This window comes from Pongo abelii, chromosome 18 (genome assembly GCF_028885655.2).
Source record: "Pongo abelii isolate AG06213 chromosome 18, NHGRI_mPonAbe1-v2.0_pri, whole genome shotgun sequence".
NCBI classification, from domain to species: Eukaryota; Metazoa; Chordata; class Mammalia; order Primates; family Hominidae; genus Pongo; species Pongo abelii.
The window spans coordinates 2,820,476-2,848,431 of record NC_072003.2 but is presented as its reverse complement, the minus strand read 5'-3'; the positions used below and the strand labels follow the sequence as shown (position 1 = coordinate 2,848,431).

The following is a 27,956-nucleotide window of genomic DNA, read 5'->3' as shown; positions in this document are numbered from 1 at the left end:
TGCGGTGGCATTCCCCTGCATCTTAAGACCATAAACAGCTACCACGCTCATTCATAAATACACAATTTTATTTGCTATTTCCAGGGGAAACTTAGGCATTAAACTGTAAGCTGATAAAATACGATACCTAAAAAAGTATAAAAGTATAAATATCCCCTTAGAATAAATTTTAGTGAATTAAGTCTTAATATCTTTAAATTAAAAAAACCACAAGCCTATCTACTATGTCAAGGTCAAAAATCAAACAACGCTAAGCGGCCAGCAGCTCCCCAGAGAGGATGCCCAGGAGCCCCAGCGGCCGCCTTCCTCCCAGGCTCTGCTGGGGAGGACAGGGTCGGCCGTGGCTAAGTCTGCCTTCTAGAAAGGCTTTTATAAATTGTTTAAGCCAAACATTTAACAACATACAAGAGACCTTACAAAAAGAAGGAGGTAAGTCCTAATGCTGGAGAACTGGTTGATCAGGTGACTGGCAAAGAAGAGGATGAGGCCTAGGCAGGAAGTCTCCAGAAGCATTGGAAACCAGACAGTGTCAGAGCCTCTGACCTGCAGGCGGGAGGCTGGTGGTCAGTCTGCACAGTGCCCCTTGGGAAGCCGGAGTTCCGGAAGCAAAGCGCTTGGAGCCTGCCCTGCACGCCAAGTCCCCAGACTCTGACAGGTCCCCACAGCCAGCTGAGAAAGGTCTGTTTTCAAAGCATGCGGGCAGCGGTTTCTAAAGGAATCCCAGCAGTTCCCACAGCATGTTGGGCAGAGCCCGTGCAGGTCGAGTGAAGTCCCAAACATCCCAGAAAGAGAGGGAAGGCTGCATAGTTATACAAAGAAAATGAGAGAGCGGCGAGAGAGAGGCATTTGTGATGCTCTGTAAACATCTCCAATTTTCACCGTGACCCAGACCTTTAGCTCCAGAAGCCAGTGGACAGGCCTCCAGCCCAACCTCTATGCCAGGCGTGACAAGGCACTGACAGATGCCAGCTCCCCGTGAGCCTGCAGTGGGAGTGGCGAGGCGACACTGCTACCTCGCGCTAATGGGTGGAACAGATCAGTCTCCACGCAGCAAGCCCTGTGGGCATTTCCAGAGTATAAACACTGGGGAGTCTATCCACACAGAAAAGGGGTACAAAGTTCTCTCGCCTGGAAAATACAAATTGAGAAGTCTTGACTGTCCTGGGCTTGGTCAGGTGGGGTTGGAGCCTGTGTCAGAAGAAGGCCCGGCCTCGGAATGGTGCCAGGAAGTAGTGACGACGTAGAAGCCGCCTTTGTCAGGAGCTCTGCGAGGTCGAGAGAAACCAGCGATCCCGCCTGGGAGGCAGAGCAGACTCCCTGACCGAGACTAGGGCCTGGCGGTTGGACCAGAGGCCACGACGTGCTTGCTGGACACCGACGCGGCTGCGGCCGCTTCCTGCCAGTGAAGCCCAGGCTGCTTTTCCAGACTGTGTGTAGCACCAAGAACGCTTCCTTCACACTATCTTCAGGATTGAGCGGGCTGACTGGGAGTGTCTGCCTCAGTCCCATGTGGCACTTGGAAAAAACAGAGCGAGGCCCCCCCAAGAGGCAGCGCCCACCCGGCCGCCGCGCTCCCCTCACTTGGGGACGTCTGGCCTTGGACAGCTGGGCCCGTCTCTCACCACCCACCTCAGAGGCAAAAAAGGATTCACACCCAGATCTCTAGAAAAATGATCAAAAGCAGGTTTCTTCTCACAGCCAAGCTTCCTGGACATGGCAGTTCATTACATCCCGGGAAAACGTAAATCATTTCTTCAGCTGTCAATACTGTGTCCCTCACATCCTTGAGCCTCGTTCTTGCAAAATCTGAAAAACACCAAATGCATAAAATGAGGACTTGGGCTGAGGAGGTGGCCCTGATCAGGTGCCTGCTCCAGAGAATAGAGCCCACAGGCCTGGGGTCAGCTCGGGGAGCCCCGGGAACCCAGCGGCACTGGCCAGGGTCTTGGGGACTCAGCTGGCAGGCCCAGGACCTTCACCGGGGTGGCTGGCACATCTCCAGGCCCCACACAGGGAGCGCTCACTGTGCATGGCAGCCCCTCCCAGACCCACCCAAAGGTGCTGACTCTTGGGCTTCTCAGCCCACTCAGTCCTGGGCCTCAGACATGAAGTGCAACTTGGCCCGTGGGTCCCTCAGCAGTCCCCGCTCCCCAATTAAGTCTCTCCTTCTGTTCCTCCATGCCCGCTGCAGCCCCCACCCCCACCCCGATGCCTGGATCCTCCTGGAGATGCCCGTCACCCAAGCCCTCGGCCCTGCACCTCAGCCTGGCCAGCCCACCTCACGTGCCGGCCCCTCCCGACTGCCCCATGGAACAACCACCAGCCCTCAGAGGGCCCTACCCCAAGTGCAGATCACACTGCGGGGATCCCCTCCTCATCTGGACCACGTCAGCCCTGCAGAGCCCACGGCCGCTCGGCCCCCTGCCCTCCCCACCCTCCAACCTCCTCAAAACTCTTCCTCAAGGTACCCTTGCCACTTCCCTCACCAGCGTCCAGGAACCCCCTGAGGCCACCCCCAAGTCGGCCTGGGCTCCCCGGAGGACAGGCTCAGGCGCTGGCCAATGCTGCTGAGGTGAACTCCCAAAACGAGCCATGGCAGCCCCAGAGACCAGGTGGAGGGGAAATCACCCCACGCTCCCGAGCAGGGAGCTTCGGAGCCAGCCAGCCTCACTGTGCGTGGCCCACAACAGCTGTCTCCATGCGTCACGTGAGGGCTGCAAAACACCAGGTGGGGCAGCAACGCCCACGCCCTCGCCGGGCACAGCCTCCCAGAGGTCACTGCCATGCTGCACTGACCGGAGAGACGGCAGTGGTGAGAGGTGTATGCCACCCCAGGCTTGTTCCGAAGGCTCCTGGAGGCCACGTCCCCTGAGCTGCTCAGCCTGACTCCAATACTCCACCCCCCAACAGCTCTGCCGTTCCCAGGCAGGTGCCCCCGAGGCTCAGTGCCCTGGACCACTTCCAGCTGGAGGCTCCCACTCACTCTCCAGTGCCTCAGAGGAGCCCATCCCACTGTGCCAGGGGCAGCACGTCCCTCCCTGGGCCAGGGTGATTCCCAAGTTTACTGGGATGTCTGGAGTTGACTTGGGGAGACAGTGCAGCCCCCAAGCCCCCACCAGCCCTATGTAAAACTAAGTAGCACAGCGGACAGGCCGGGAGCAGTGTGGCATCCGAGCATCTGGGAGCCCCAACAGCTCCCTCCTGATGAGGGCAGGAGACCCCCTGGAGACCGGCAGCCAAAGTGCTGTCCTTCACCCTCCCAAGGCCGGGGGCAGCACTGGCTACTCTAGACAGAGCCTGGGGTGAGACCCATGTTTTCTGGACACACTCTCTCCCTAGGCCATCTTCCACAGGAAGGTCCAACTGCAGACACCAACCAGGGGGCCCCTGAGGCTGTACCCCATGGCCAGGCACCCCCACAGGCAGGCAGGCCTGGGTGGCTGAGGGGCTTGCAGGACACGGCTGGCCTGGGAGGCTTGAGCGCATCAGGGATGCCGCGGGATTTGGCAGCTGAGATCGGGGTCTGCTGTCTGCTGCACTGGTCCTGACCCCTTGGCCCTGAGCCTGTGGCCTGAGCCAGACAGGAAGGTCACACACTAGGGCTGGCAGCAGGAGTGGCACTCCCTGCCCAGCCCCCAGGAGGGGCTCTTGTGTTCACGACCACTGATGTCCACAGCCTGGCCTGGCACAGGCACCCTCCAGTCATCCCAACAAACGCCCCAACACTGCCCCTGGGCGTCTGCCCCACAGCAACAGCCCCACCCCCAAGACAGTGCTACTGCGGATCTACAGCCGGCGTGGAGTGTGGACGGCTCTCGTCAACTACAGGCAGGGACAGACACACAGGGAGGGTCTGTGGCAAGGGTCAGCTGGGGCCACGGGGTCAAGGAGGCCATGGAGCTCACCATGACATTCACACTTCATCTGAGCCACTCCCTGGGTGCCCCTGGTCCTCGTCGTCACTCTGGCGGCGTACAGCGTGCAGTGGGGGAGAAGACAGGCTGTCAGGACAGTGCGGGTGGGCGGGTGCCCCGGGCCCAAACCCCACGCCTGGTGTTTCAGTGACGCCACGCCATGAGGGGACACACAGGCTCAGGGGCTCTGCCATATCTCAGAGGTGCAGACTTCCCTGTGTGAGGCGGCTGCATCTCGCAATCCGGGGCTGGTCCCGTCCCACCACGTGCTGAGGGGCTGAACCCTGTCCAGAGGTGCCTGGCCTCCGGCCCTACTCCTGGCAGGCGGCGCTAGCCTGCAGATCTTGGCCTGATAGGAGGGCCTCTGCCACCTGGGCTCTGTGGACCCCACTGCATTGGCCCCACTGCTGCGGGAGAAAGGGGGGGGCCCTGGGTCACAGGAGGTAAGACTGGGATCAGCCACGGGGGCAGGCGGTGAATCCACTCATTGGGCGTGGCTATGGAATGGAGCCCCAGCAACACCAAGGAACCCCCTCCTCAGCCACCCAGGCACTGGGAGACCCTGGCCTCTGCCCAGGCGCCCGCCCTTGCTGATCTGAACCTGTCTGTCTCTGTTCCTTGGGAATAAACGACGGCCCCGAGTCTAAGTGCTCTCGGTAAGCTCTGCGAGTCCTTCTAACAAGTTCTTGAGGGGCTGGCGTGGGAAGCAGGTGTGCTCATGTGTGGCCCGCCTTCACTTGCAACAGGTGCAACCCCTCCCGCCCCACCACCCAGGCTCTCCCGCCGCCGCTGACTGAAGTGGGGGACAGCTGCCCAGCAGCGCCCGGCCACACATGCTGCAGGGACACCAGGGACGAGGGCCCACAGCCTATGCGGCCCTGCGCAGCCCAGCCACCCTGGGGTGCCCCCATCACGGTCCTCCAGCTCTGGCCTCCGCAATCCCCCACAGCCTCCTGAGGCCCTGGCCTAAGCTCTGCCTCCTGGGGCACTGCTGACACCGCTCCCATCAAGAAGCCGCCATAGCTGCCCCACTTCAGAGCAGGTATTTTTGGAAAATGAAATAGGGCCACATTCTCAACCACAAAGGGATTTGGGGTCATGCCTGGAGCTTCCTCACAGTACAGAGCGTGTCCTTTCTGCAGCTGCCAAGCCACCTGAGGGATAGGAGCCCAGGGGAGCTTGGTTATAAAAACTCAGCTCAGAAATAAAAAACTTCTAAAAATAAAACCATTTAGAAAAGAGCCCTACGATTGCTCCAAGAGGAAGAGAAGTGCCTCCTTGTGACTGAGCTGGGGCTCTCAGGGAGCCAGGGGTCGCCTCCTAGATCCGAGACTCAAATGGAAGAACATCTCCGAGCCTGGCGGTGGAACCCCAGCTTCCACCCCGGCTGTCCCACACCAGGGCCTGCCCCAGCCTACACTGCCCCGGCCTCGAGGAACAGCAGTGGAGCAGGACTGGCGTCTGCCCACAGCAAGAGCACAACAGGTGGCCAGCGAGGGAGGCTCTGGCCAGGACAGTCACCTGAGGTGGAAAGGCTGCCGTGACTGGGCCGCAGGCCTCCGAGAGACATGCTTGGTGGCCCCAGCCCTCTGTTCCCAATGGCATACCTCCAAAGGGCTACTCGGAGAGGCTCACGGGGACAGTCCTGGGCTGCTGGTGGCCAGCCAGAGGCCCCCAGCCAAGAGTCTGCGGTTGCCCAGGTGTCCCTGGTTCAACGCCACCAGTTAAAAGCCTTCCGGTTCTGGCCTCTCATGGCACCCACTCAACACCCTTTGCCAATGCCCCGAGCCTTCACCCCAGGCTGGCTCCCCACAGAGCCCGCCCCACCACCCAGGCTCTCCCAGACCCACGCAGACCCCAGCCAAGGGCTCTCCAGCCACCACCTGGCTCTGAGGTCCAGGAGTCCTGCCAGGTGGAGCTGGCCCAGGCCAAGGTCAGATTCTGCTTGGATGGACGCATTTGTCCATCTTGGAGCCTCAACCTTAAGAACGTGCTCAGAGGAAATGCCATGAGAATGGGTCACCTGTGGGCAGGGCCACAGGGCCAGCCTGAAAGCAAACGAGGCACGGGTCCCTGCATTTCACCCCAGCTGCCTGCCCCACAGAAAACAGAAGGGCCTGAGCCCCTGCGGAGTCTGCGCCGGTGCTGCCAGGCTGGATGCCACACAGGGCCCACTCTGTGCAGCCTGAGAATCCCAGGGCCTTCAGGACACCCTCCTCTCGACAAAGATGAGGCCCGCGCAGTTGTTGAGCCAGGGTGCCCACCCCTGCATTCAGGGATGGCCCAGACCCCCACCATGACAACTGGACCCCTACGTCCCTGCACTCAGGGGTGGTCCAGACCCCTGTGACAGCCAGGCCTCAGTGTCCCAAGTCCTCACTCACACAGCAGAGGCTGGGCCCTGGGAACAGAGGACCCTGGGTCCCCTGAGACACAGCCCTCAGTGGCATTTCTAAGAGCATGGCCCCTGCAGCAGGCCCGGGGCCCCTTCCAGGAGCAGCTCTGCGTGCAGGCTGGGAGACCGCAGGGGCTTACTGGGAGCCTGTGTCGAGAGAACCTGTCCCACGGGAGACCGTGTGTCCGAGAAGTCAGCAAGGCCACCAGGGGCGGACACCGGGGGCTTGATGAGAATGACAGAAAAGGAGGAAGCTCTGAGAGGGCAAGAGCCTTCCCCACCCAAGCCTGGCCCAGGCCAGGGCCATCCCAGCACTCACCTTGGCCTTCTCGCTGGGCTCGCTGGCCGTACCGTACGGGGTGTTGTGCAGCTCCTTGGACACCACACAGAGGAACTCGGCTTGGTCTTCGTTCCCATAGTTGTAAGAGGAGCCGATGCTGACCAGCTGCAAGGGAGACATAGCCTGAGATGCAGCCCAGTGAAGCCTGAGAGAGACCCAGCCAGGCTGACATGCCCAGGCTCAGGACGCGCCTGCCACCGCGAAAGCCACAGCAAAGACTGCCGACGCTTGAGGAAATGGATGGAAAACAAATCCCCGGAACACCTGCACGAGCACACGGGGCGGCACCCCACGCCGTGGCATGGCACGGGGCGAGCTCGTCCTCTATGAGGACCCTGAGCTTTCCTTGGCGCTTCCAGCTGGGCCAAAAGGGGCCGCTGCCCCCGGGGGAGGGAGCACAGAAAGGTCCCTGAGCTGGGGCGGAGGGAGGGGGGCAGCGGGAGGCGAGTGGAGGGCGGCTCTGAAAACCTGGAGGGAAGAGCCTGGGACCAGCTGACTGGACCGAAAGCCGCTGAAGGAGCTGTGCTGTCCAGGAGTTCGGCCAGGGCGGGTCTGCTGCGGCCTGCTGGGCACACCCTTAGGCCACTCCAACCTGCCTCCCTCCGGGTCACCAGGCAGGCCAGGCCAATGCAGGTCCAGGGCCAACCTGTCTCTCTGGCCAGGCATCTGGCCCATGGCTGGCTACCCTGGGACACCAGGCACTTCTGTGCTTTTAAAGGGAAAATTAAAAGGCAATACGCAAATCACAATAAGCATGCCAGCAGCAAATGACCAAGCCAAAAAGCAGCTGGACGACGCTCACACTTTGGCCTCCCTAAGACCTGCACAGTTGGACCAACAGCTGGGAGAGCAGCCCGCAGCTACCTGCTGTTCCTGTGCAGGTGGCAGCTGACCCAGTGGGCAGCAGTGGACCCAGCCCACTGAGGCGGCCACAGGGGTGCTGGCGTAGGCCCAAGCAGCTAAGGGTACCCCTGGGAGCACTCACGGCCGTGCCCACCGGAGCCCCTGTGTCCTCACAGGCACACCAGCCACTTCCAAGCCTTGCTTGCAATCCCCTGCTGACCACTGGGGACCCTGGGTCCGGTCTGGCCACCTCCCAGCACCCCGCAGGGTCCCACCCCACAGCTGGGGCAGCTGGTCAGCCCAGCGGTTTCCCTACATGAACTGGGAGAAGGGGTCCCCAAGGGATGAAGTGTGCCAAGCAGGTCATAATCAAGGAAGGGGGAGGACACCCGTTCTTTGCAATGGGTTTGGAATCTACCCAGAAGCGCTAAGGGTGAAGACCTGAAGCTGTCCTGGGAGGCAGGTGCCCACCACGGGCAGGAGACATTGCTCCCTCCCAGCCAGAAGTCACAAGACGGTGGCAGAAGAGCACAGGTGCCACATGGGGACAGCCCTGTTCAAGGACCCCGAGCTGCTGACACGGCTTCCCAGGGCCCCAGCCCCACCAAGGCACAACTGGGAGGTGGGGCTCGCCCAGCAGCAAAGATTTCTGTTCCCGTGGGAGGCTCTGGCACGATTCTGATGGGGTCAGGGCAGGAGGAAGAGGCAGCCGCCAGTGCAGGGCAGGGCCCAAGCAGCTGGTCAGCAGCCCTGTCAGCACAGAGACCCAGAGTCACCCCGGCCCCCGGCCTAGGGGTCCAGGGTGGACAGTGGGACGCAAATGTTTTTAGTGACATTTTAAGGGGTGGGGGGGCTCCGAGTACCCTACAATGTGATCTATTATTTTGAAAGACTCAAAGGAAAAGGTAGCTTTCATTCAGAGGGACACTGGCTGAGCCTGTCACTCCCACAGCCTGGCAGGGGCACTGGGCAATGGATAGAACCTGCCCCAGACAGAAGCAAGTGACAGAGGAAACTCTCAGGACAGGGAGGGCTAGGCGAGGTCACTGTCCCCACCCTCAGTGTCTGCCTAACACCAGGAACAGTGGCAGCCAGGGTCGTGGGCAAGGGCCCCCCGGTCAGAGGCCATGCCTCACGTGTCCTGAGGTCCCCGATGACAAGCCACAATGCCACGGCACAGTGGCCCATGTGGCACTCAGGTGGCTCCCGTGGAAGCTGCTGAAGAAGGCATGCCCTGCACAGACTCATCAGACCCCACCCGCCGCAGCTTGGCAAAACCAGAGAGAAGGCAACGGGGGCCTGGCAGCACCTTCCAGCATGGGCGGGAAAGGGAGGCAGCCTGGGAAGGGCGTCAGGGCCTCCATATGCTCCAATGGAGTGAGCTTTGGGGGACGGGGGTTGCGCTGGATAGTGGGCTGGCCAGGAGGCTCTGGGGACGCCAATCCCCTCCCTCACACAGAGGTGCCAGGTGATGCGAAGAAAGTACAGCGCTGGGAAGAAGAGGCAGGCCAGGGAGGAGGGGAACGTGCGGGGCAGAGCCTGAGACACCTCTGCCCACCCCAACCGAACTCCCACGGCTCCTCCAGTGGAAACAGGGCGCAGGTCGCTGCCGTGAGCACCCCCAGAACTGCAGGAAGACGCCAGCAGCAAAGTCTGCATTTCCAGGAGCACTGAGCCCTGAGCCATTGTGAGTACAAGTTCAGCTGCAGCATGGCTGCCACCAGCCTGGCCAGGGCCCCTCACCTGCTCGAACTTCCAGCCATCGGACATGGTGGACACCATTTGCGTGAGCTCCTCCTCCTGGCACTGCAGCACACGGTACACATGCTTCACAGGCACCTGCAAGAACAATGGGCACAGGTTAGGGCGGGCCACCCGTGTCCCACTGCTGCCTGTGGCCCCAGTCCAGGCAACCCAGGGAAGCTGAGGTCCACTCTCCAGTTCTCAGCGCAGGGCACGAGGCCGAAAGCAACCCTGAGCACATCCACAAAAGCAAAACACGCGGCCCGAACAGCTGCTGTTTTCTGCTTCCTCGTTCGCCTCCAAAAATATTTCTATTTCTAAGTTCCAAAATAAAATGAGTCATGTTCCTGAAATCCCAAGAGCACCTGTGGCTCGACATGACGACACGAGAGCGTCCATTTCTGCTCCGCACGCAGCAACCATGCAGCCCTGAATTCATTGGTCGGGAAAGGCTCTGGCAAGCAGGGTCCTGAGAGCCAGTGGCCGACAAAGCTCGCTCCCAGCTACCAGAAAAAGGCTCTTGAACTTGCACGGCAGCCTGGACTTGGGCCTCCCGAAGGCTGAGCAGCTTCCCAAAACTCCATCCACCTCCTAATCCCCCACCTGCCTGGCACACTTGCTGTACCCCTCCAGGCAGCTGTGGTCCTGGGAATGATGGTGAGCCACCAGGGCTGCCCGCCTGCATGGAGCTGCTCCCCAGTGGGCGGGGTGGCACCACATCCCAGACAGTCATTACGGACAACTCCGGCTGCAGACGGGGCTGGACGGAAACATAGCAGTGAGAAGGGGTTCAGAGGTCCTGGGTCCTTGACCTTAAGGTGGTGACTCATGCCACGGATGCATGAGTGACAAAGGCACACAGTGGCCTCGAGGTCACATGCCCGAGTTGCTTTATCCTGCGAGACAGTGAGATGCTACTGTGCCACAGCAAGGCTGGACCGCAGACTCTCCCACCTGCACCATTTCCCGCCCACCTGCGTCATACGGGTAGGTAGACTGAGGCAGGGAGTGCCCACACAGCCCCATCACACAACAGGGAAAAAAGCAGACTGGACAAGGTGACCTGGGGCGCGGGACACAGCTCCCACCCCACAGACAAGGAGCCCCTCCAGATCCCTCAGTGGCACCAAGGGAGCTCCAGCAGGACGGGGGACTGGGCAAGTTGCTAGGTGGCCAGCGACCCTGAGCGGCCAGGCTAGGAGCCTCTGCACAGGGCCCAGGGTTCTAAGTGGACCGAGACTTCTGATGGCAGCCGCAGCCACAGTGCAGCACACGCCCCACTCCTGGTGCCTTTCCAAGGGAGCTGAGCTGGGGTGGGGGCGGGCTTAGCTCTCAGGGACAGGACTAATGCCCAAGGCCCAGCAGTGGCCCCTCCACAGGAGGTACTGGGCAGAGTCCACCAACAACCTGGGCTCCCTGGGCTGCAGAAGGGCTGCGCCAGCTGTGAGAGGATATGTCTGTGGCAATCCGCCCCTCTTCCGAATAAAACCAAGGTCCTTCTGACGCCTGCGCAGACCCACACGACCCATCTGCTGTCTCCCTCCAGCCATGCTGGCTGCAGGCCCTTGGCACCCTCTGCTCCCTACCAGATGCCATCCACCTCAGGGTCTCCCCGACTGGCCCTCATGGGGCCCTCCTTCCCTACACACGTCTCCCATGCTCAGCTTCCTCGGAGCCATCCTTTGGGGGCTCCCAGAGTCTGGGCCGGGCAGGATGAATGGATCCTTCAAGGGACCCTGGGGAGACCCTGGTAAATGGAGCTGGCAGGCACTGGGGCGTTGACAGAGGACAAGGGTCTCGGGGTAGGAGAGCCCCAGACCGCAGGACTCATTTGGGAGGCAGCCGGTTGGGGGAGTAAAGGGGATCCCTTCCTTCACACCAGCCGTACAAGCTTCCAGCCTCAGTCATTTGTCTCACCTGCGATGTTTTGCTGTCTCGTTCTCTAATTTTGTCCTTTACAAGTTTTATTAATGAGGTGATATTGTAAAATTCTGCTTCCTCCAACACTCCTGGAATAAGGAAAAATAAATTGTCTTTACCAGACCAAACTAAACCAAAGAATCCATGCTTTACAGCCACCCCTACCCTTGCCCCTGCCCCTGCAATGAGGGCCCATGGCTCGGCCCAGCGGGAGCTGCTCAGGCCCTGACCTAACAGGCTTCCTGCAGACGCGTCAGCCCAGCAGGGCTCCCAGGATTATGGGTGGAGGGGCCGTGGTGAGAGGGCCGATGCGTGGACTGATCATCTCCAGCTTAGGTCACCCCAAGCAACCTCGAGTGACCTCCAGTTACCCGCCACGTATGGAGCCGCTGGTTACATGCAGCTCAGCACATGTCTACGCCGAGGCCGTGGCATGCTGGGTGTCGGATCTGGCATTTTCCCTCCAAGCCTGGAGGCTGATGCTTCCTGCTGGGAACCTGCTCATGGCCAGGCCACTGGATGGGGTGCTGTGTGGGGCTCAGGCCTGTGGCCTTGTGCGTATGTCTCAGTCACCTGGCACCTCAGTTGACCCCATTCAAAGGGAAGACTGTGGCTGGCTGAGAGGGTCACTTCCAGCTCTTCCCAAAGACTGCCATCCGTAATGTGCCGCATTTAGGGACTGCAAACCTCCCTTAAGAGACTTAAGAGCAGATTCCACAGGTCCTGCCTCAGGGCTTCCTCATGGGTGGTCTTCATTCCTCCAGGACCCCAGAGGAACCCACATATACGACATGGCAGCTCAGGACAACACCCAGCCACCTACATGGGACAGGGCCACGCAGGATAGAGACGAGGAGACGAGGGCCTCAGAGTCACAGGCTTCCCGGCCCCGCATGGGTCCCGCACAGCCCCCTTCTCCAGCACCGAGGGCGTGAGTGGCTGCGTCAGGGGCGGGTTAGAGGCAGACCGGCGAACCCGGGCGGGCAGGGCCTTGGTCTGTGTCTAGCCCTCGTTTCTGAGCCAATCCCACTAGGGGCAGACTGAGATAAAGCGAAGCCTAGAACACAAGCGGCTGCCCAAGCGACCAGAGACAGCACATGTGAAAGACATTCCCTGCCAAAGAGACAGGAGTGGGCAGCATGGCTCGCAACCTCAGAGCAGGGGCAGGGCTGGGCCACAGCCCCCATCACTCCACGCCCTGTGTGAACTCGGAGGAGGCAGGCAGATGCCGAGGCCCACAGGCCCACAACAAAAACGGAGTCAGATGCTGCCCAGTGCAGACCGATGCACAGACACGGACCCGGGGGAGCAGGGCCACGCCCGCACGCAGGTGCCCAGAAACCCTCAGCCTTCACGGCGAGGCCTCGGGCTGTTCTGAGCCAAGCCAGCACTGCAGCACACAGGCAGGCCAGCCTGGGCCCAACGCGTGTGGGCGCCGTCCCTGCACCACGACCACTCAGGATGGAACACGGCAGCTGGCAGCAGCAGGCACAGCCCAGGTGATGGCACAGAGACACTCACCACCCTTGGGCTGTCCTTGAGGGAGAGCAGGCCAGGGAACCAGGGCCCTGAGGCACACCGTGGGCATCACCGGGCACGTGCCTCACACACCCGCTCAGACCACCTCAGTCACAGCAGGGAGGAGCCCCTCACACCTCTTGTGTCACCAGCCGGAGCCTGGACAGAGGGAGCCCTCCAAGAAGCTGCAGCCAGGGAGGACCCCCACACCCACAGGGTCCCCAGGCCTCCCTGTCCGGCAGCTGCGCTGCTGCCCGTGGCCTCAGCACCAGAACGTCAGCCCCAGCTTCAGAGTACAGGGCCTGCTCCTCCCTGGGGCCCCAGGCTGCAGGCATCTGTGTCTTAAGTGGGGCCCTTGGCACCTCTGTCGGGCCCTTGCCCCCAAAACTAAGGCACCTGTCCTCAAAACTCGGCTTACCTTCCTCCGCGAGGTCTTTGTTAATCACCAGCTTGCCATGTCTCAGGTAGTTCAGCACGGGCCCAAAGTAGGTGGGGTCTCTGTCGATTAAATAGGCGCCCGTTTCATCCTAAAGAGAGCAGAGCACGGTGAGTCCTCCGTGAGAAGCCGAAGGTTCCTGCAGGTCCACCAAGGTCCGGCCACCTCAGGAGGCTTCAGAGGCACCAGGTTACCCAGGCCTCTCCCCAACAGACCTGAGCCTGCGGCATCTCAGGAAACCCCTGACGGTGTGGCCACGTCCTCCCGCCTACAGCCTAACCCTGACCAGCCACCACCCCAGGTCTAAGTGAGTTTAAGTCTCTCCGTATGGAGACAGCCTGGCTCTGTGTACTCCAAGGTGAGGCCACTGTGCCCTGGACCTCTGTCCTCACAACTGCAAGACCTCTAGGAAAACACACACGAAAACCTCACCTAGATCCTCTCCCTGGGATGCCCTCGCGGGCAGGGCAGGGGCCTAGGGCTCAGCCTCTGAAGGACACCCCTGATGGCCACCAGCCTGGGCCTGCCCTCCTTGTGCCCAGGTCCTCCCCAGCCTACACGCAGGAATGCGGGGTCCGGGTGACAGGGGCTTCCTGCCAGGGGTGGAGAGAGCACCTTTCAGCAGGGGCGGCTGCCCAACAGGCCCGGAGCCAGCAGCGAGGGAGGCCTCGCTGTTGGGTGACCTGCAGTCAACAGCATCCGGGGCTTTCCCCGAGATCATCACTCACCACACAGAGCCCTCGCCCCGGCTCAGTGCTCACGGAGGCCGAGATGTTTACAAAACAGACCCCTCGGAAGGTGTCTCCACGCACCTGGGTGGAGGGACGCCTGAGAGGCACTGCCCCTGCTGCTACCACGGTCACTTCAATGTGGGCAGATGCCCTCTGAGGCCCGGGGTGCCCCACACATCACACCTTGCAGCCCCTTCCACAAAGCACAAGAGGCCCAGTGGCCCGGCTGTGAGCACAGGACGGGCGCTCAGGCGCCCCAGGCAGCCCCCATGGGGGAGACGGAAGAGGCAGTTTCTGTCCTGTCGGCTACACATCTGATGGGGGGACTGTGAAGCCGGCTCGGCCTGTCTTCCACACAGACTCAGACCTTCGGTGTGGCTCTGCTGGGGCAGCTCCTGTCTCCCCTCACATGCCTGCAAGGGTCCTGCTCCCACCTGCGAGCCACTCCCACAGGGGCTGGTGCCTGCGGGCGCCCTGGAGGGCGGGGAGCTGAGGCCTCCGTTGAGAAACACCGGCAGTCTTCACGGCAAGGCCCAGGGCCAAGCACTGGAGAGAGAAGCAACCCCACACCCCATTCGGAGCGGGAGCAGCCCCCTCACCAGATGGTGGCTCCTGTGGGGCCACGGGCAGGTGCTGGCCACGGGAATGCCAGGCTCGGAGATACGGGGAGGCCGAAGGTGTCTCCACCACAAAGCACGGGGCCACGCTAGGACCCTATTTTCATCCATGGACAAATTCTGCCATTTGGGTGCTAAGACCTAGTGGTCTCAAGAGATTTTCCCAAAGTCCACCACTGCAAACCTGCAACAACCTGCTCTTAGATCACAGGGACTAAACAGAGTTTTGTGGCCGAGATAAAATCAATTAGGGCTCCGGGCACGGGGGCGCTGGACCCGGAGCCTCAGTGGCCCCCCTACTCCTCCTTAGGGTGACCCCAACTCCACACAGACCTGACCCCATCCTCCTTCCCCACCCTCCCCCAGAACACTCCAGCCAGAGCTGCCCACCCCACTGGCCCTGCCTCCTGGGCTTGCCCCTGCCTTTCCCCAACCCTCCAGACTCCACAGCTCTCAAGCAAGGGCCAGGGCCATAGGGCCAGCTCCCGGGAAGAGGACGCTGGGCGGTCCTGCACAACTGGTAAAAAATGGACACCATTTCCCACAAAGGGGACCAAGTCTGGCAAGGCGGCCAGTGCTGCCACCCAAGTCCAGGGTTCCTCCCTGACCCACCCCCATACAGAAAGAATGCTGGCCGCGTGACATCCACACACCACTCAGCTCAGGAATTATTCATGGCTCACTGCTACCTCGACAGACCGCTGGCAGGAGGTCAGGAAAGATCAGACAGGGCAGAGGCTCACCTCTACCCAGGACAACCCCAGAGAGACCCCTTTCAGCCATGGAGGCCTACAGGCCTAGCCTCAGTGGTCAGATTGCAGGCTCACGGCCAGGCCACCCCAAGCCTCAGTTTCTTTATGAGCAAAAGGTGGGGGAGACCAGCATGTAGCTCGAGGCCGCCATGAGTGCCAGGGCACCCAACCTGTGGCAGGACCTGGGCACTGAGCCGTGATCTCTAGGCCAGGACAACCCACCATGCACTTCTCGGGCCCTGGGCCAGTGCAAGAGGAGAAGGAAGTGTGCTGGGCGCCCCCAGACACATGAGGCAGCCGCAGCCCCGCAACTGGAAGGACGAAGGCAGGAGGGACGGAGGGCGGGGTGGGGACGGCCATCGGCAGAAACTGCACAGCAGGACAGAGGAACACAGACAGGTCCAAGGAGCCGGCAGGGCACTGAGCGTGCTGGCACTGGGCTGGGCCTCAAGATGGGCAGGCAGGGGTAGGCCGCTGCCGTCTCTTGGCCACTCCTACCACTGGGCGGGGGTGGCTTTTCCATTAAACACCCCCTTTACGAGGCAGCTTTTGTGGCTGATGCTTTGAAGGAACCCCTGACCTCAGTCTGGCCACACCCGGCCCAGTGCGGTGATGCCAGCAACAGGCCAACTGGTGTGGCTGCTGCCATCACATGATACCTGCTGCTGCAGGGAGGGAACAGGGAGGAGGCGAAGAGACTCCACTCCCCACACCACAGCCCACTGCCCTCAGCATGGCAGGAGAGCAGCATGGTTGGGTAGAGAGGGGCCCCGATGCAGAGCTGGGGCTGTGCTTCGGGGGCCTGGGGTGGGTAGTGAGAGTGGCACCAGCTTTGAGGACCCAGCCAGTAGCACAGCCATCACACCCACCCCACTGAAGGTGTCAGGTTCCTGGGCCTCGGGAGGAGGATCTGCATGGGGCTGCCTGGGGCTGCGGCCCTGGGGTTCGCCCCACCCAAACTATGGCTGTAGACCCGGGCTTCCCGCTCCGTGGAGCAGGCAGGCCCACAACTGCAGCTGCCCAAACCACAGCCTCAGGCATCCCTGCACTCTTGGGGGCCCAGAAAGGCCCCTCTGCCAGGCCCTTGCAGGCTCAGAAGTGCCTGCTCTCACTGCCTGGCTTATTCCTATTGTTGGTGCCTGCTCCGATCTTGGAGCAAAGTTGGGGCCGAGCCCAGGCGCCGCCATGTACGGCAGCAGGAGGCAGATAGATTCCTGGGCAGAAGGGGGCAGGTCCCCAGTAAGGCCTCACCTTCAGGCCACGGAGGGCATAGGCTGGGGCCCAGCTGCCAGTCCCGGGGACCAGAGTGGGGACTTGTGGTGCGTTTTCCAGGCCTGCCCATGAACCAATTAGCATGGACTTCCTTCCCGCTGGGTCCGTAAGAGCCCTGGGCTCAGCCAGAGCAGGGCAGAGGACAAAGAGGACAGAGACAATTGGCAACTGGAAGAACAGCTGCAGAGAGAAGCTACCCTCTCTGCTGAGAGCTGGGAAATCAATGGGGACCTGCTCGTGGAGAGCAGCCAGCCAGTCCGGGGCCTCCTCTCTGCTGAGAGCTGCAAATTGAATGAGCCGACCTGCCTACAGAGAGGAGCTGCCCCCGCAGTCTCCTCTGCACTGTCCTAACACTTGGTAAAGCTTCTCTTCGTCATCCTCACCCTCCACTTGTCTGCTACCTCATTCTTCCTGGACGCAGAACAAGAACTTGGACAAAGGTGCTGCCAGCCAGAGGTTTCTGGCCAGAAAAGCGACACCCTAAAGATACCGTATCAGCAGGGCTGGGCACATCCAGACATGGGGACATGGAGCTTTGCAAGGCCAAGTTTACCAGCTGGAGCCATGGCACCTTTTCAGGGTGCCTGAAGAGAGACCCTGCTGGCAGTGAGAGCTCTGGCCACAGTGGCTGGGCTCTACCCAGCTCGTCTCAGTCCCTGGGGCTCAGGCTCCCCACAGAGGGACCAGGAAGCCCCCGGACGCACCTGTGTGGGAACCGCAAGCCCCAGGAACCTTCCTGATGCGCGTTCCCTGCAGCCTGTGGCTCCAGCCTATCCCTGTGCTCAGGGGCCAGCAGCCTGGGTGCAAAATACCCAGCCATCAAAGGAAGGGGAGGCTGAGGCACCGCGGGGGACCCCACCTGCATCCAGTTAGGAAGAGACTTGAAAGGAGCAGCCCCTGGAAGACCCAGGAGTCCAGATGCTTGTTGCCAACCTCGCTGGGAGCCAAGGCTGCAGGGCAGAGGAGCAGAGAGAACCCCAGCTGCGTCTACCAAGAACCTGCCGTTCTGGAACCTGCCAGCTGCTCCACACCCCCGCCCGCCCCGGTGCCTTCAGGACAGCGGGCTTCATATGGGGCCCCTGCCACACTACAGTCCTCCCACGTGGTTCAATTCTCTGAGCCCCACGACCTCTGGGCCCATGCAGGACCTACCCAGGCTCCGTGGACTTGGCACGCCAGGCCTGCAGCTGCCCCCACAGCCCTCTCCCAGAGTGACACTGCAGAGCCCTGTGTGGCCCTAGAACACAGTTGAGCCGTGGGGCACCAGAGGCTGAAGGGTGAGCAATAGGCTGAACCCTTGGTGGGAAATTCCAAAACTTGCTCCTCTGTGGCTGGCCTCACAGCTCTCCTGCCGTTTCTTCCCGTGGGTTCCTTCTAACTGGTGGGTTTCCTTGAGAAACAGGCCCTGTCTGGGCAGAGCGGAAGGTCAGGGACATCCGCGCCAGGGCGGGGAGGCAGTGGCGTGTGGAGGTGCTGCTCTCACCACTGCGCTCTTTGAAGGCTTTCAATGGGAGATTTCCACATCCATAGGAAGTGCCAGGGTCTTAAACCAGGACCCCCAAATCCCACCAGGGTTCGGGTCTCGCTGTGGCCTGACTCGCTTCCACGCATGTAGGCAGGGTCTTGGTGCTCCCAGCTCAGGTGAGCCCACGTGCTCCAGATTGGCCTAGTGTGTGCGGGGGCTACTCGTGGCGCCAGCCCAGGCCCAGATAGTGCCCAGCCCAGGCGCGAGGGCCTCGGCAGCTCACTGCTGGTGTTGGGGATATGGCTCAGTAGCCTCCACCCTGATGCAGAAACAAAAAAAAATATGGAACATGGGAAAATGGGAAACATAAAATCATACAAAATTCAGGATATACTCCGAGGCTCACAGAGACAAAGGCAGCAAGGTCACCTCAGGGTGGTTTAGAACAGCGTCTGGGCCAACCTAGGCAGGGACTGTGTGCTGCCCATAAGGCCATCAACAGTGCCTGCCCAAGCCCACAACACACGAGGAAGGAAAGATGCCCCGGCCCGGTTACGCCTCTAAGACTGGGATGAGGAGAGGCGGCCAGGAAGCCAGCGAGATGCTATGGGCCGGACGTAGGGGTGCTCTTCTTCCTGGCTTTCCCGTGCGTTCCACGGCTTACACAACCAGCCCAGGCTGCACTTGATTCTCAGAAAGGTTCGTGGTGGTTTTTTTTCTAAAACAGCCGTAATTAAGACTGTTTTATTGACAAGTCATTTCCCTCATCTTCCCCGCGTCTCACTGAATTGGCATCTGACCTAATTGTGGCCGGGCCCAAGCTGGCATTGAGTGGGCCCAGCAGGCTGGGCTGAGCCACCCATCTCCAGAGGTCCCAGCCTTCAGCCGGAGCCACGGGCCGTAGGCCGGGCAGGATAGTTTCCAAACCACAGAGGAGAGGGTGACCCTGGCCACGGGAGCACACAGGAGGCAGCGCCAAGCCAGGGCCCACACAGCCCTGGGAGACGGAGGAAGACTCCGCAGACAGAGCTGACTGCTCGCCCACTCCCCAAGTCCACAGGGCAGCTGCAGATGGACATCTGGTCAGGAGAGCAGCACTCAGAGAAGTGTGGTAACAAGACTGGCCGCTCTGCTCATCTCACCACACTCCGGCTGCAGCTCTCCGCCATCCATGCTGTCACCCAGCAAAGCACCGGGGGCAACGTGGGGGTTCCCCAGCCTCTCAGGGACATGTCCCTAATGCAACCAGCAGCCTTGAAAATGGCAGTGAAGGGCTGGGCACGGTGGCTTACACCTGTAATCCCAGCACTTTGGGAGGCCAAGGCAGGCGGATTACCTGAGGTGAGGAGTTCAACACCAGCCTGACCAACATGGCGAAACCCTGTCTCTACTAAAAATACAAAAATTAGCCAGGCATGGTGGAGGGCACCTGTAATCCCAGCTACTAGGGAGGCTGAGGCAGGAGAATCACTTGAACCTGAGAGCCCCGTTGCAGTGAGCCGAAATTGTGCATTACACTCCAGCCTGGGTGATACAGTGAGGCTATCTCAAAAAAAAAAAAAAAAAAAGAAAAGAAAAGAAAACGGCAGTGAGGAATGAGGGTGGAGACTGCCAGGCTCTCACACCAGATTCTGAACTCAACATAACCCTGCTGCTGCCCGCCTCTCCCGAAGCTCCGCACAGAGGGTCGGCCCTGCGGCTCTCAGTCATTCCCAGTGCTCGAAGACACGTGCCACCAGAGGGGAACGAAATCAAGAGGGTGCGGTGCCCTGAGCCAATCTAGGAGATAAACTCTGTCAAATTGCCCCACAGAAATCGACACGAAGGCATAGAATTTCCTGTGCACCAACATCTGCAATCAACCTAATTAGAAATACTTAGTTTTTACTCTGAAATTATCCATTTCAAGTGACTCTGTTTCAATTTCGCACACAAAACCTTCACCTCTACTCTCTCTTCTGTTTTGTTTTATGCAGATGTGTTGTACCTTTGGCCCACAAGAGGCCTTTGATGCCACCAATTACTAATGGGGAAACTGAGGCCAGAGACCAAGGAGGCTTGTCCAAGGTACCCAGATTCGGAGAGCAGGGTGGGGCCCCTGCGCCCTGGTCGCCAGGCCTGCTGCCTCCCCACCACCCCTCCCTTCCATTGCTTCTCGGCCTCACCCAGCATAGAAACTGGAATTTGGGAGGTCCGTGCCCAACACATGACTCAAAGCTTAGGGAGAAGCAGACGTGTGTGGACTCACGACCTGGCCCCTCACACGAGGTCCTGCGGCTTCTCAGGGAAGAAACATGCTTCAGGTGAACCACGGGGGGTCTTGCCAAGCCGAGGTCACTGCAGAGTCCTGCTCTGCTCGGCAGGAACTGGAGCCCTCTCAGGAGCAGGGGTCTCAGGTTTCTTGCAAGAAAACTCAGGGGCTGCCCAGGAAGCCCTGCCCTCCCCACAGTGCAGGGTCCAGTGCCCAGAGGTGGAGACCCACTCTGCGGGGGCCTGTCCTGCTAGGGTCAGCCAGAGCTCTGGGTGGCAGCAGGGGGACTGGCAGGGAGAGACATTCCCGGCCATACATGCTGCCTTCAGGGACCTCTGGTGCATCACCCGAGGCTGACAGAGCTGAGTGTGGCCAGAGGTCGACATTAACAGAAATTAAGTGCGGCTGTGGGAGAGGAAAAGCGTTCTTGGCATACACTTTCTAAAAGCAAAGTACACTCACACCTGTAATTCCAGCACTTTGGGAGGCCAAGGAGGGCGGATGACCTGAGGTCAGGAGTTCGAGACCAGCCTGGCCAACATGGCAAAACCCCTTCTCTACTGACTATACAAAAATCAGCCAGACATGGTGGCTCGTGCCTGTAATCCCAGCTACTTGGGAGGCTGGGGCAGGAGAAATGCTTGAACCCAGGAGGCAGGGGTTGCAGTGAGCCGAGATCACCCCATCGCACTCCAGCCTGGGGGACAGAGAGAGACTCCGTCTCAAATAAATAAATAAATAAATATATATTTTAAAATAAAAACCAAGTACAAACATGAAATGAAGACCGCCAGGCACAGCCTCTCCTGACTGCACTGACCTGGCACCAGGCACGGGGCGGGGGCACCACATTTGTCATCTTCAGGGGAGGACATCACAGTAAAGTAAGGAATTTACAGAGGAAGAAACTACAGCTCACAGGGGCACAAAATCACCCCAAGTCACAAGGCAGGCCCGGGGTGGGCAGAGTCCAACCCAGGCTCCCCGACTCCAAGGAAGATGCTCCGTCACACCAACCCCAGGCCAGAATGCTCTAGATGTTCTGCAGTCCAGGGAGAACTGCCGAGTTGACGCCCAGGGAGAACAAGCACGTCCTGGGAGAGATGGCTTGCTGGCACCTTCGCTACAAGAACCCCTCTCATGGCGCCAGGCAGGCAGGTTCTTCCCCAGGCTTTAAAGACCACGCCTGGGGACTGCTGACCTGGGGCGTGGAGGGGGGGCCTGCTAAAAGAACGAAAGTACCTACGAGTGTCTGAAAAGGAGTCTCTGGGATGCCCAGTGGTTAACGACAGGGCTGGGGAGAGACCAGGCAGCAGGCACCCCCATCACGGCCACGGCCCTGGCGAGGCTTTAGACCTCACTCCATGACCTTTCAGAGCAAAAATGGCCACACACAATCCGTAAGCAAATGGGCATCTCTGTATTCCCGTAAAACTTTACTTGCAAAAACAGGCGGGTGGACCAGTTTTCTGACTCCTGCTCTAAACCAAGACTAGTCACTGCCCTGCTGGACGACAGCCACTGAAGGCTGCATCTGCAGGGCCAGAAAGAGGAACCGCCCTGCAGCGACAGCATTTCCTCCCAGCCACCCGCAGAAGTCTGGAGGCGAGAATGCCGAAGACCGCGGGACCGTGTCAGGTGCCCCGAAACAAGCTCTTCTCAGAAAGGCTCAAAACTGTTTTCTTTCATTCTTCCTAGCTAGGACTGAACCCATCAGAAACGTTCCACTTCATCACCAGAGGCGAGTCCTTTTCTCAGGAATTTATGGCACTGACTCGTGGCCTAAGGTCTAAAGGGCTTCAAGTGAGGCACCCGATAAAGAGGTGAGCACAGGTTTGCTGAGGACTAGCACCTGCTGCAGTGGGGAAGGAGCGGGGAGCCCCCAGCACAGTGGGGACCATCGCAGATGTCCAGAATAGAAGATGACTCGTGGTCAGAGCGAAGAACATGCTCAGAGCCATATCCTCAACTGAAGCGTGAAACAAAGTCCATCAGCATCGCGGACACCCACTAATGGCCTCAAATGGAGGCCGCCGCAGCTCTCTCCAGTGCTGGCTACACAGAACGTCATCTGCCATCTCCACTAGACATGATCGCCACTTCTCTTGCCAAGCGGCTTCAAAGATGGTACTCTAACCCACACCCCATCACTGAGTCCTGTCTGAACAATTCCTTTCATAATTGCCAACACCAAGTACACTGTTAGAGGCACCCTGACTGCCCCACCCCTCAAAGACCCATCTGATGCCACCACATCTGCAACCCTCAAGCCGGGACAACAGCCCTATTCAAAGGGCAAAAGTTCACGTGCAGTTTTCTCCAAGGCCGCCTCAGCTGCAGGAACCGAAGCCTCCCCAAAACCTCCTCCATCTGAGTGGTTTCCAACCATAAAGCAGTAGTATTTCCTGTTTCCTTTTAACTCCTGAAGTATCTCCACACTAAAGCAGGGACTGCTTTAGCTGGAAACAACAAACTCGACTTTGTTTTCAACAATGCCTACGGGCCAGGGACCATGCAATGCAAGAGACCTAACCAAAATGAATTGAGTCTTTGGGAAGCCGTATTCCACCTGGCCTGCCCTTGAAGATACCATGGAAGAGAAAAATGACAGAACAGCAGATGAGCAGATGCTGAAATGCACAACACAGCCGCAGTCCTGCTGGAGGAAGTCCCAGGAGGAAGTGAGAATTCACACCCGGCTGTCTAGAAAGAGAACTTTGTGGCAGCAGTGGGCCCTTGGGACAGCAGAGTAAGGGCTTGGGAGCACGGAGTATGGCGGGTGGTGGGTCCCAAGCTGGGCTCTGAGGACTTGGTTGGGGGCAGTCACAGCCCAGAAGCTTAGATGTGGGGCCAGAGGGCAATCAAGCCAGCCCCTTGATGTGCGTGGCTTTCACCACCCTCACTAACAACCCGTCTGTTAAGAGCTCCCCTCCCTACCGGATAGGATGCTTTAGCAGGGTTCTCTCCCAATCTCTCAGGCACCCAAAGCTTCTATGGTTTCTTGGGAACTCCTCCCCCTTAAATCTCCCACCCAACTCCTCTCCAGACCCCCAGACTCTGCAAGCCCAGGTGCTCACTCCACACTAGTCTAATAATCCAGACAGGGACTCTTCCACCAGATCCATGCTTAAGTCCAACTCGAGGAATATTCTTTCATTAATCTCAACTCTGAGGTCAGGCCTTGGAGATCTTTACAGGTGAATCAACATCCTGTTTGTCTTCCAACGTGTAATTAATGGCCTCCCACTCCTGACACCCCTTCCCCTCCTCCTCAGATTCCTCACTCAGCATTTAATTAGGAGGAATCTCCTGGGACATTCTTTCATCAGAGCCACTGGAGACAAAACTAAGACGAAGCATTTTACACATTTCCTCATTTGATGAAAAACACTGAAAAACACTCTAGTAACGTGACTAATATGAATTAGCACTACACTTTTGGCAAATTATCTGTCACTAAAACTAACCTTATTTACTCCAATTATTGTTCCCTTTTCTTTTTTCTTTTTTTTTTTTTTGAGACAGAGTCTCACTCTGTCGCCCATGCTGGAGTGCAGTGGCGCAACCTCAGCTCACTGTAACCTCTGCCTCTCGGTTCAAGTGATTCTCCTGCCTCAGCCTCCCGAGTAGCTGGGAGTACAGGCACACGCCACCATGCTCACCTAATTTTTTTGTATTTTTAGTAGAGACGGGGTTTTGCCATGTTGGCCAGGCTGCTCTCAAACTCCTGACCTCAGGTGATTCATCCACCTCGGCCTCCCAAAGTGCTGGGATTACAGGCATGAGCCACCATGCCCAGCCCGTACTCCAATTATTGTATGAGGCAGAGACTGTATCTGCTACTTTACCTTCATGTTCTGAATTTGAGTTTTACCATTTGGAAATTAAACCTGGTTAAATGGATGATGATGAAAAGAGCAAGTATAACACAGATATATTCAGAAAGATTAATTAGCCCTCGCCCAAAGAATTGATTCCTACAGTAAAGCATTTTTTTTTTTTTGAGACAGAGTCTTGCTCTGTCATCTAAGCTAGAGTGCAGTGGCCTGATCTTGACTCCACCTCCTGGGTTCAAGCGATTCTTCTGCCTCAGCCTCCAGAGTAGCTGGGACTACAGGCACGTGCCACCACGCCTGGCTAATTTTTTTTTTTTTTGAGACGGAGTCTCGCTCTTTCGCCCAGGCCGGACTGCAGTGGCGCTAACTCGGCTCACTGCAAGCTCCTCCTCCCAGGCTCACGCCATTCTCCTGCCTCAGACTACCTAGTAGCTGGGACTACAGGCGCCCGCTACCGCGCCCGGCTCATTTTTTGTATTTTTAGTAGAGACGGGGTTTCATCGTGTTAGCCAGGATGGTCTCGATCTCCTGACCTCGTGATCTGCCCGCCTCGGCCTCCCAAAGTGCTGGGATTACAGACGTGAGCCACCGCGCCCGACCTTTTTGTATTTTTAGTAGAGACCGGGCATCACCATATTGGCCCGGTTGGTTTCGAACGAGATCCACCTGCCTGGGCCTCCCAAAGTGTTGGGATTACAGGCGTGAGCCACCGCGCCCGGCCCATAACTTTTAACAAAGTCTTAAGGAACAGTAAAGTAAAGGGATCAACCACCTTAACTGTGCTAAAGTTCATCAACTGCGAATCAAGTGCTCCAGTGCTGAATAGACAGCCATTGCCTCGAAGAACCCAATGGACAAGAGCAATTTAAACTCTAATTTCACATACAAAACAGGAATGCTTGAGTAGAAAGGCAAGGGAGTGACCACTAAGCCCTGTTATTTAAAAAGAAAAACCAAACAGTAAAACATACACCCACACTTATAAAAGGAAAATCACAGCTAACAAACGCCTATTTCTATCCTGGAGATGACTGTCATTTCCTGGGAGGTCAATCCTCTGAGTAGAGGGCTTGGTCAAATGAGCAATGGAAACGGTTGGTAGTTGTGGGGAGGCACAGGAGTGTTGGCATCTCAAACCCTCATTTCCGCCCACAAGGCTGCCTTAGCAGTAACTCCAGGTTCTCATTTCCTGATCAGGGTCATGCCATGCTGAGAATGGTCTCAGTCAGGCTTCTCAAACTTGAAGAGGGATCCGAACCTTTCTGGGAAGCCTCATGCATGGCAAATGTTGGCTGCCAAGGCACAAAGCCAAGTGCAATCATGTAAGCTCAACTGAAAGACCCAGCAAAGTTAGTATACGGCTTGTGAACTGCCTTCAATAAATATAGGTAACAACTTCTTCAAACAGGCTTTTTTGTGACTTTCAATCCTGCACAACTCCCAAGACACTGTTCCTCGGCTCTGCAACTCTTGATAAATAACGGTAATAAAAGGTTTCTATTACCATCTGCCCAACAGCATGAGCATTTCGCCTGATGAAAGACAAGCTGCAAACCTGGAAATTCCTGTCCTTTTAGGCAGACAGTGGGAAAACTAAGCCAATTAGAAAGCAGATTGAAAGATTCCTTACCTGGCCCTTCCTGGACATCCCTAAAGCAACCCTTAATATGAGCAAAATCCCCTTCGAAAAATCATACTATATACTACGGACGCATCTTCTAAGAGGTGCTGAGTGGGTGCTGCGTGCTGTGGATGGAAAGGATGGAGCGCCAACTCTCTAAATGCAAGTCACCGGGGAAAAAAAGGGCCGCCCATATCAACCCCCACGTCAGCCTTAATTCAAACGTCCAGAATGTGAAAGGACAGACCAACGCCAAGGGTTCTGTTTCCAGAGCCAGCAACTACCCTGGGACAGAGTAGAGAAGGCGTTCACACACCCTGGGCAAAAGAACCTAGTGAGAAAAAGAAAGTAGAATCACAGCAAAGTCCGGGGTCTGGGAAGCCTCCTCCACCAAAGCGCAAAGAGGGCGAAGAAGAGACACCCCAAGGTGAAGCGACTCAGGATCCTCAAAAGCAGTGGATGCCAGGGCGCCATCCTCACCCTCCCCTCCCAGGGTAGGGGATCGGGGCAAGCTGGGGACGAGCTGGCGACAAGGGAGCACGGGGCTCGAAGCCCGAGGAGAGTCGCCCGCTCCCGCTGAAGTCTCCTCCGCACGAAGCAGGCCGTGTGCAGCAGCCGCAGGCCGGGATGGCCAGGACCCTCCGGGCTGGCCCGCGAGGCCCTCACCTTGTCTGAGTCCAGATCGGGGTCGGCCTGGCACAAGCGGTACAGGAACGATTTCGGGTCCCGGCACAGCGTCTGCCGAGTGGTGAGGAAGTAGGTGCCGCCGACGTTGAGTCGGACCCACTTGGACACGCTGCCGGGGCGCTGGGCCAGAGCGCCGAGTCCGGCGCTGCAGCGGCGGCACAGGCCGCCCCCCAGCCCCGCCCCGAGGCCGCCCCGGGCCGGCGGCAGGAGCTCGCAGTGATTCTCCGCCATGATCCCAGCAAGCCCCGCCACAGCTCCGTTCCACCGGAAGCGTCCGGCTTTTAATAGCCTCCTCTGCGTTCTGTCCCGCCCACAGGTCCGCCCTGGTAGAGCGCCCGCCCCGGCGTCACGCGGCAGGCGGAAGTTCCCGTCCGGAAAAGCAGGAGGCTGGGCCCGCTTCCGGGGGGAATGGAACACAGGGTTATCTGGGCACTAACGCTGATGGGCAGCAGCGGACATCAGCCTCGACCTCCCACGAGCGGTGCGCGAGCGCCTGACCCAGACCTCGACCCTAGCCTTCACCCCTACCCTGACTCCAGTTCATGCACCGGTCAAAGGAAGAGCCACGCCAGCAAACGTCTACACTGTACATGCTTTTTATTACAAGACTATGGAGCATAGGAGGAAAACTCATCATCTGGTAACTACACCTAAAGCACAAATATTTGGGGGGAAGAAAAAGAATAAACAGATTCATTAAATTATATGATTAAATCATTGACCCAATAGAAAATTTATATAATAAGGGCGGGGCCTGGTGGCTCCCGCCTGTAATCCCAGCACTTTGGGAGGCCGAGGCGGGAGGATCAGGCGGTCAGGAGATCGAGACCATGCTGGCCAACATGGTAAAACCCCGTCTCCACTGAAAATACAAAAATTAGCCGGGCGTGGTGGTGGGTGCCTGTAATCCAAACTACTCGGGAGGCTGCGGCAGGAGAATGGCGTGAACCCGGGCGGCAGAGGTTGCAGTGAGCTGAGATCTCGCCACTACACTCCAGCCTGGTGACAAGGCGACACTCTGTCTCAAAAAGAAAAAAAAAAAAATTTATGTAATAAAGCCAGAAAAAAGTTGTAAAATATAGTTTATAGTAATTATTCACATTCAAGGCTGTACATCAATATGTACAACAACGTGGCCCCGAACATGAATTCAATACAAATAATTCATATATTAGAATTTAGGCCAGGCGCGGTGGCTCATGCCTGTAATCCCAACACTTTGGGAGGCCAAGGTGGGTGGATCACGAGGTCAGGAGTTCAACATCAGCCTGGCCAAGATGGTGAATCTCCGTCTCTACTAAAAATACAAAAAATTAGCCGGGCGTGATTGTGGGCGCTTGTAATCCCAGCTACTCGGAGGCTGAGGCAGAGAATTGCTTAAACCCAGGAGGCGGAGGTTGCAGTTAGCCGAGATCAGGCCACTGCACTCCAGCCTGGGCAACAGAGTGAGACTCCGTCTCAAGAAAAAAAAAAAAAGAATTTAAATAACAGGCTGAACTAGAGGCCAACAATAGCCAGCAAACAACCTTCTATAAGATTAAAAACACAACAGTGTATATCCTAATACGATTGTATTGTTTGTTTTCATAAGTTCTTTTAATTTTTGCTTTGCCTG

At 58.3% G+C, this 27,956-nt stretch overlaps 1 protein-coding gene across 1 annotated transcript; it reads right to left on the bottom strand.

Moving 5' to 3' along the window:
- Positions 1 to 50: 50 nt before the first annotated feature.
- Positions 51 to 26,639, bottom strand: KCTD5 (potassium channel tetramerization domain containing 5). Its single transcript, XM_002826012.6, has 6 exons — positions 26,321 to 26,639; positions 13,092 to 13,200; positions 11,153 to 11,244; positions 9,236 to 9,331; positions 6,629 to 6,754; positions 51 to 1,806 (listed from the first exon to the last, which is right to left on the bottom strand). Exons 1-6 carry the CDS (start codon positions 26,570 to 26,572, stop codon positions 1,777 to 1,779), a joined length of 705 nt encoding a protein of 234 aa, XP_002826058.4. The 5' UTR covers positions 26,573 to 26,639; the 3' UTR covers positions 51 to 1,776.
- Positions 26,640 to 27,956: the final 1,317 nt, after the last annotated feature.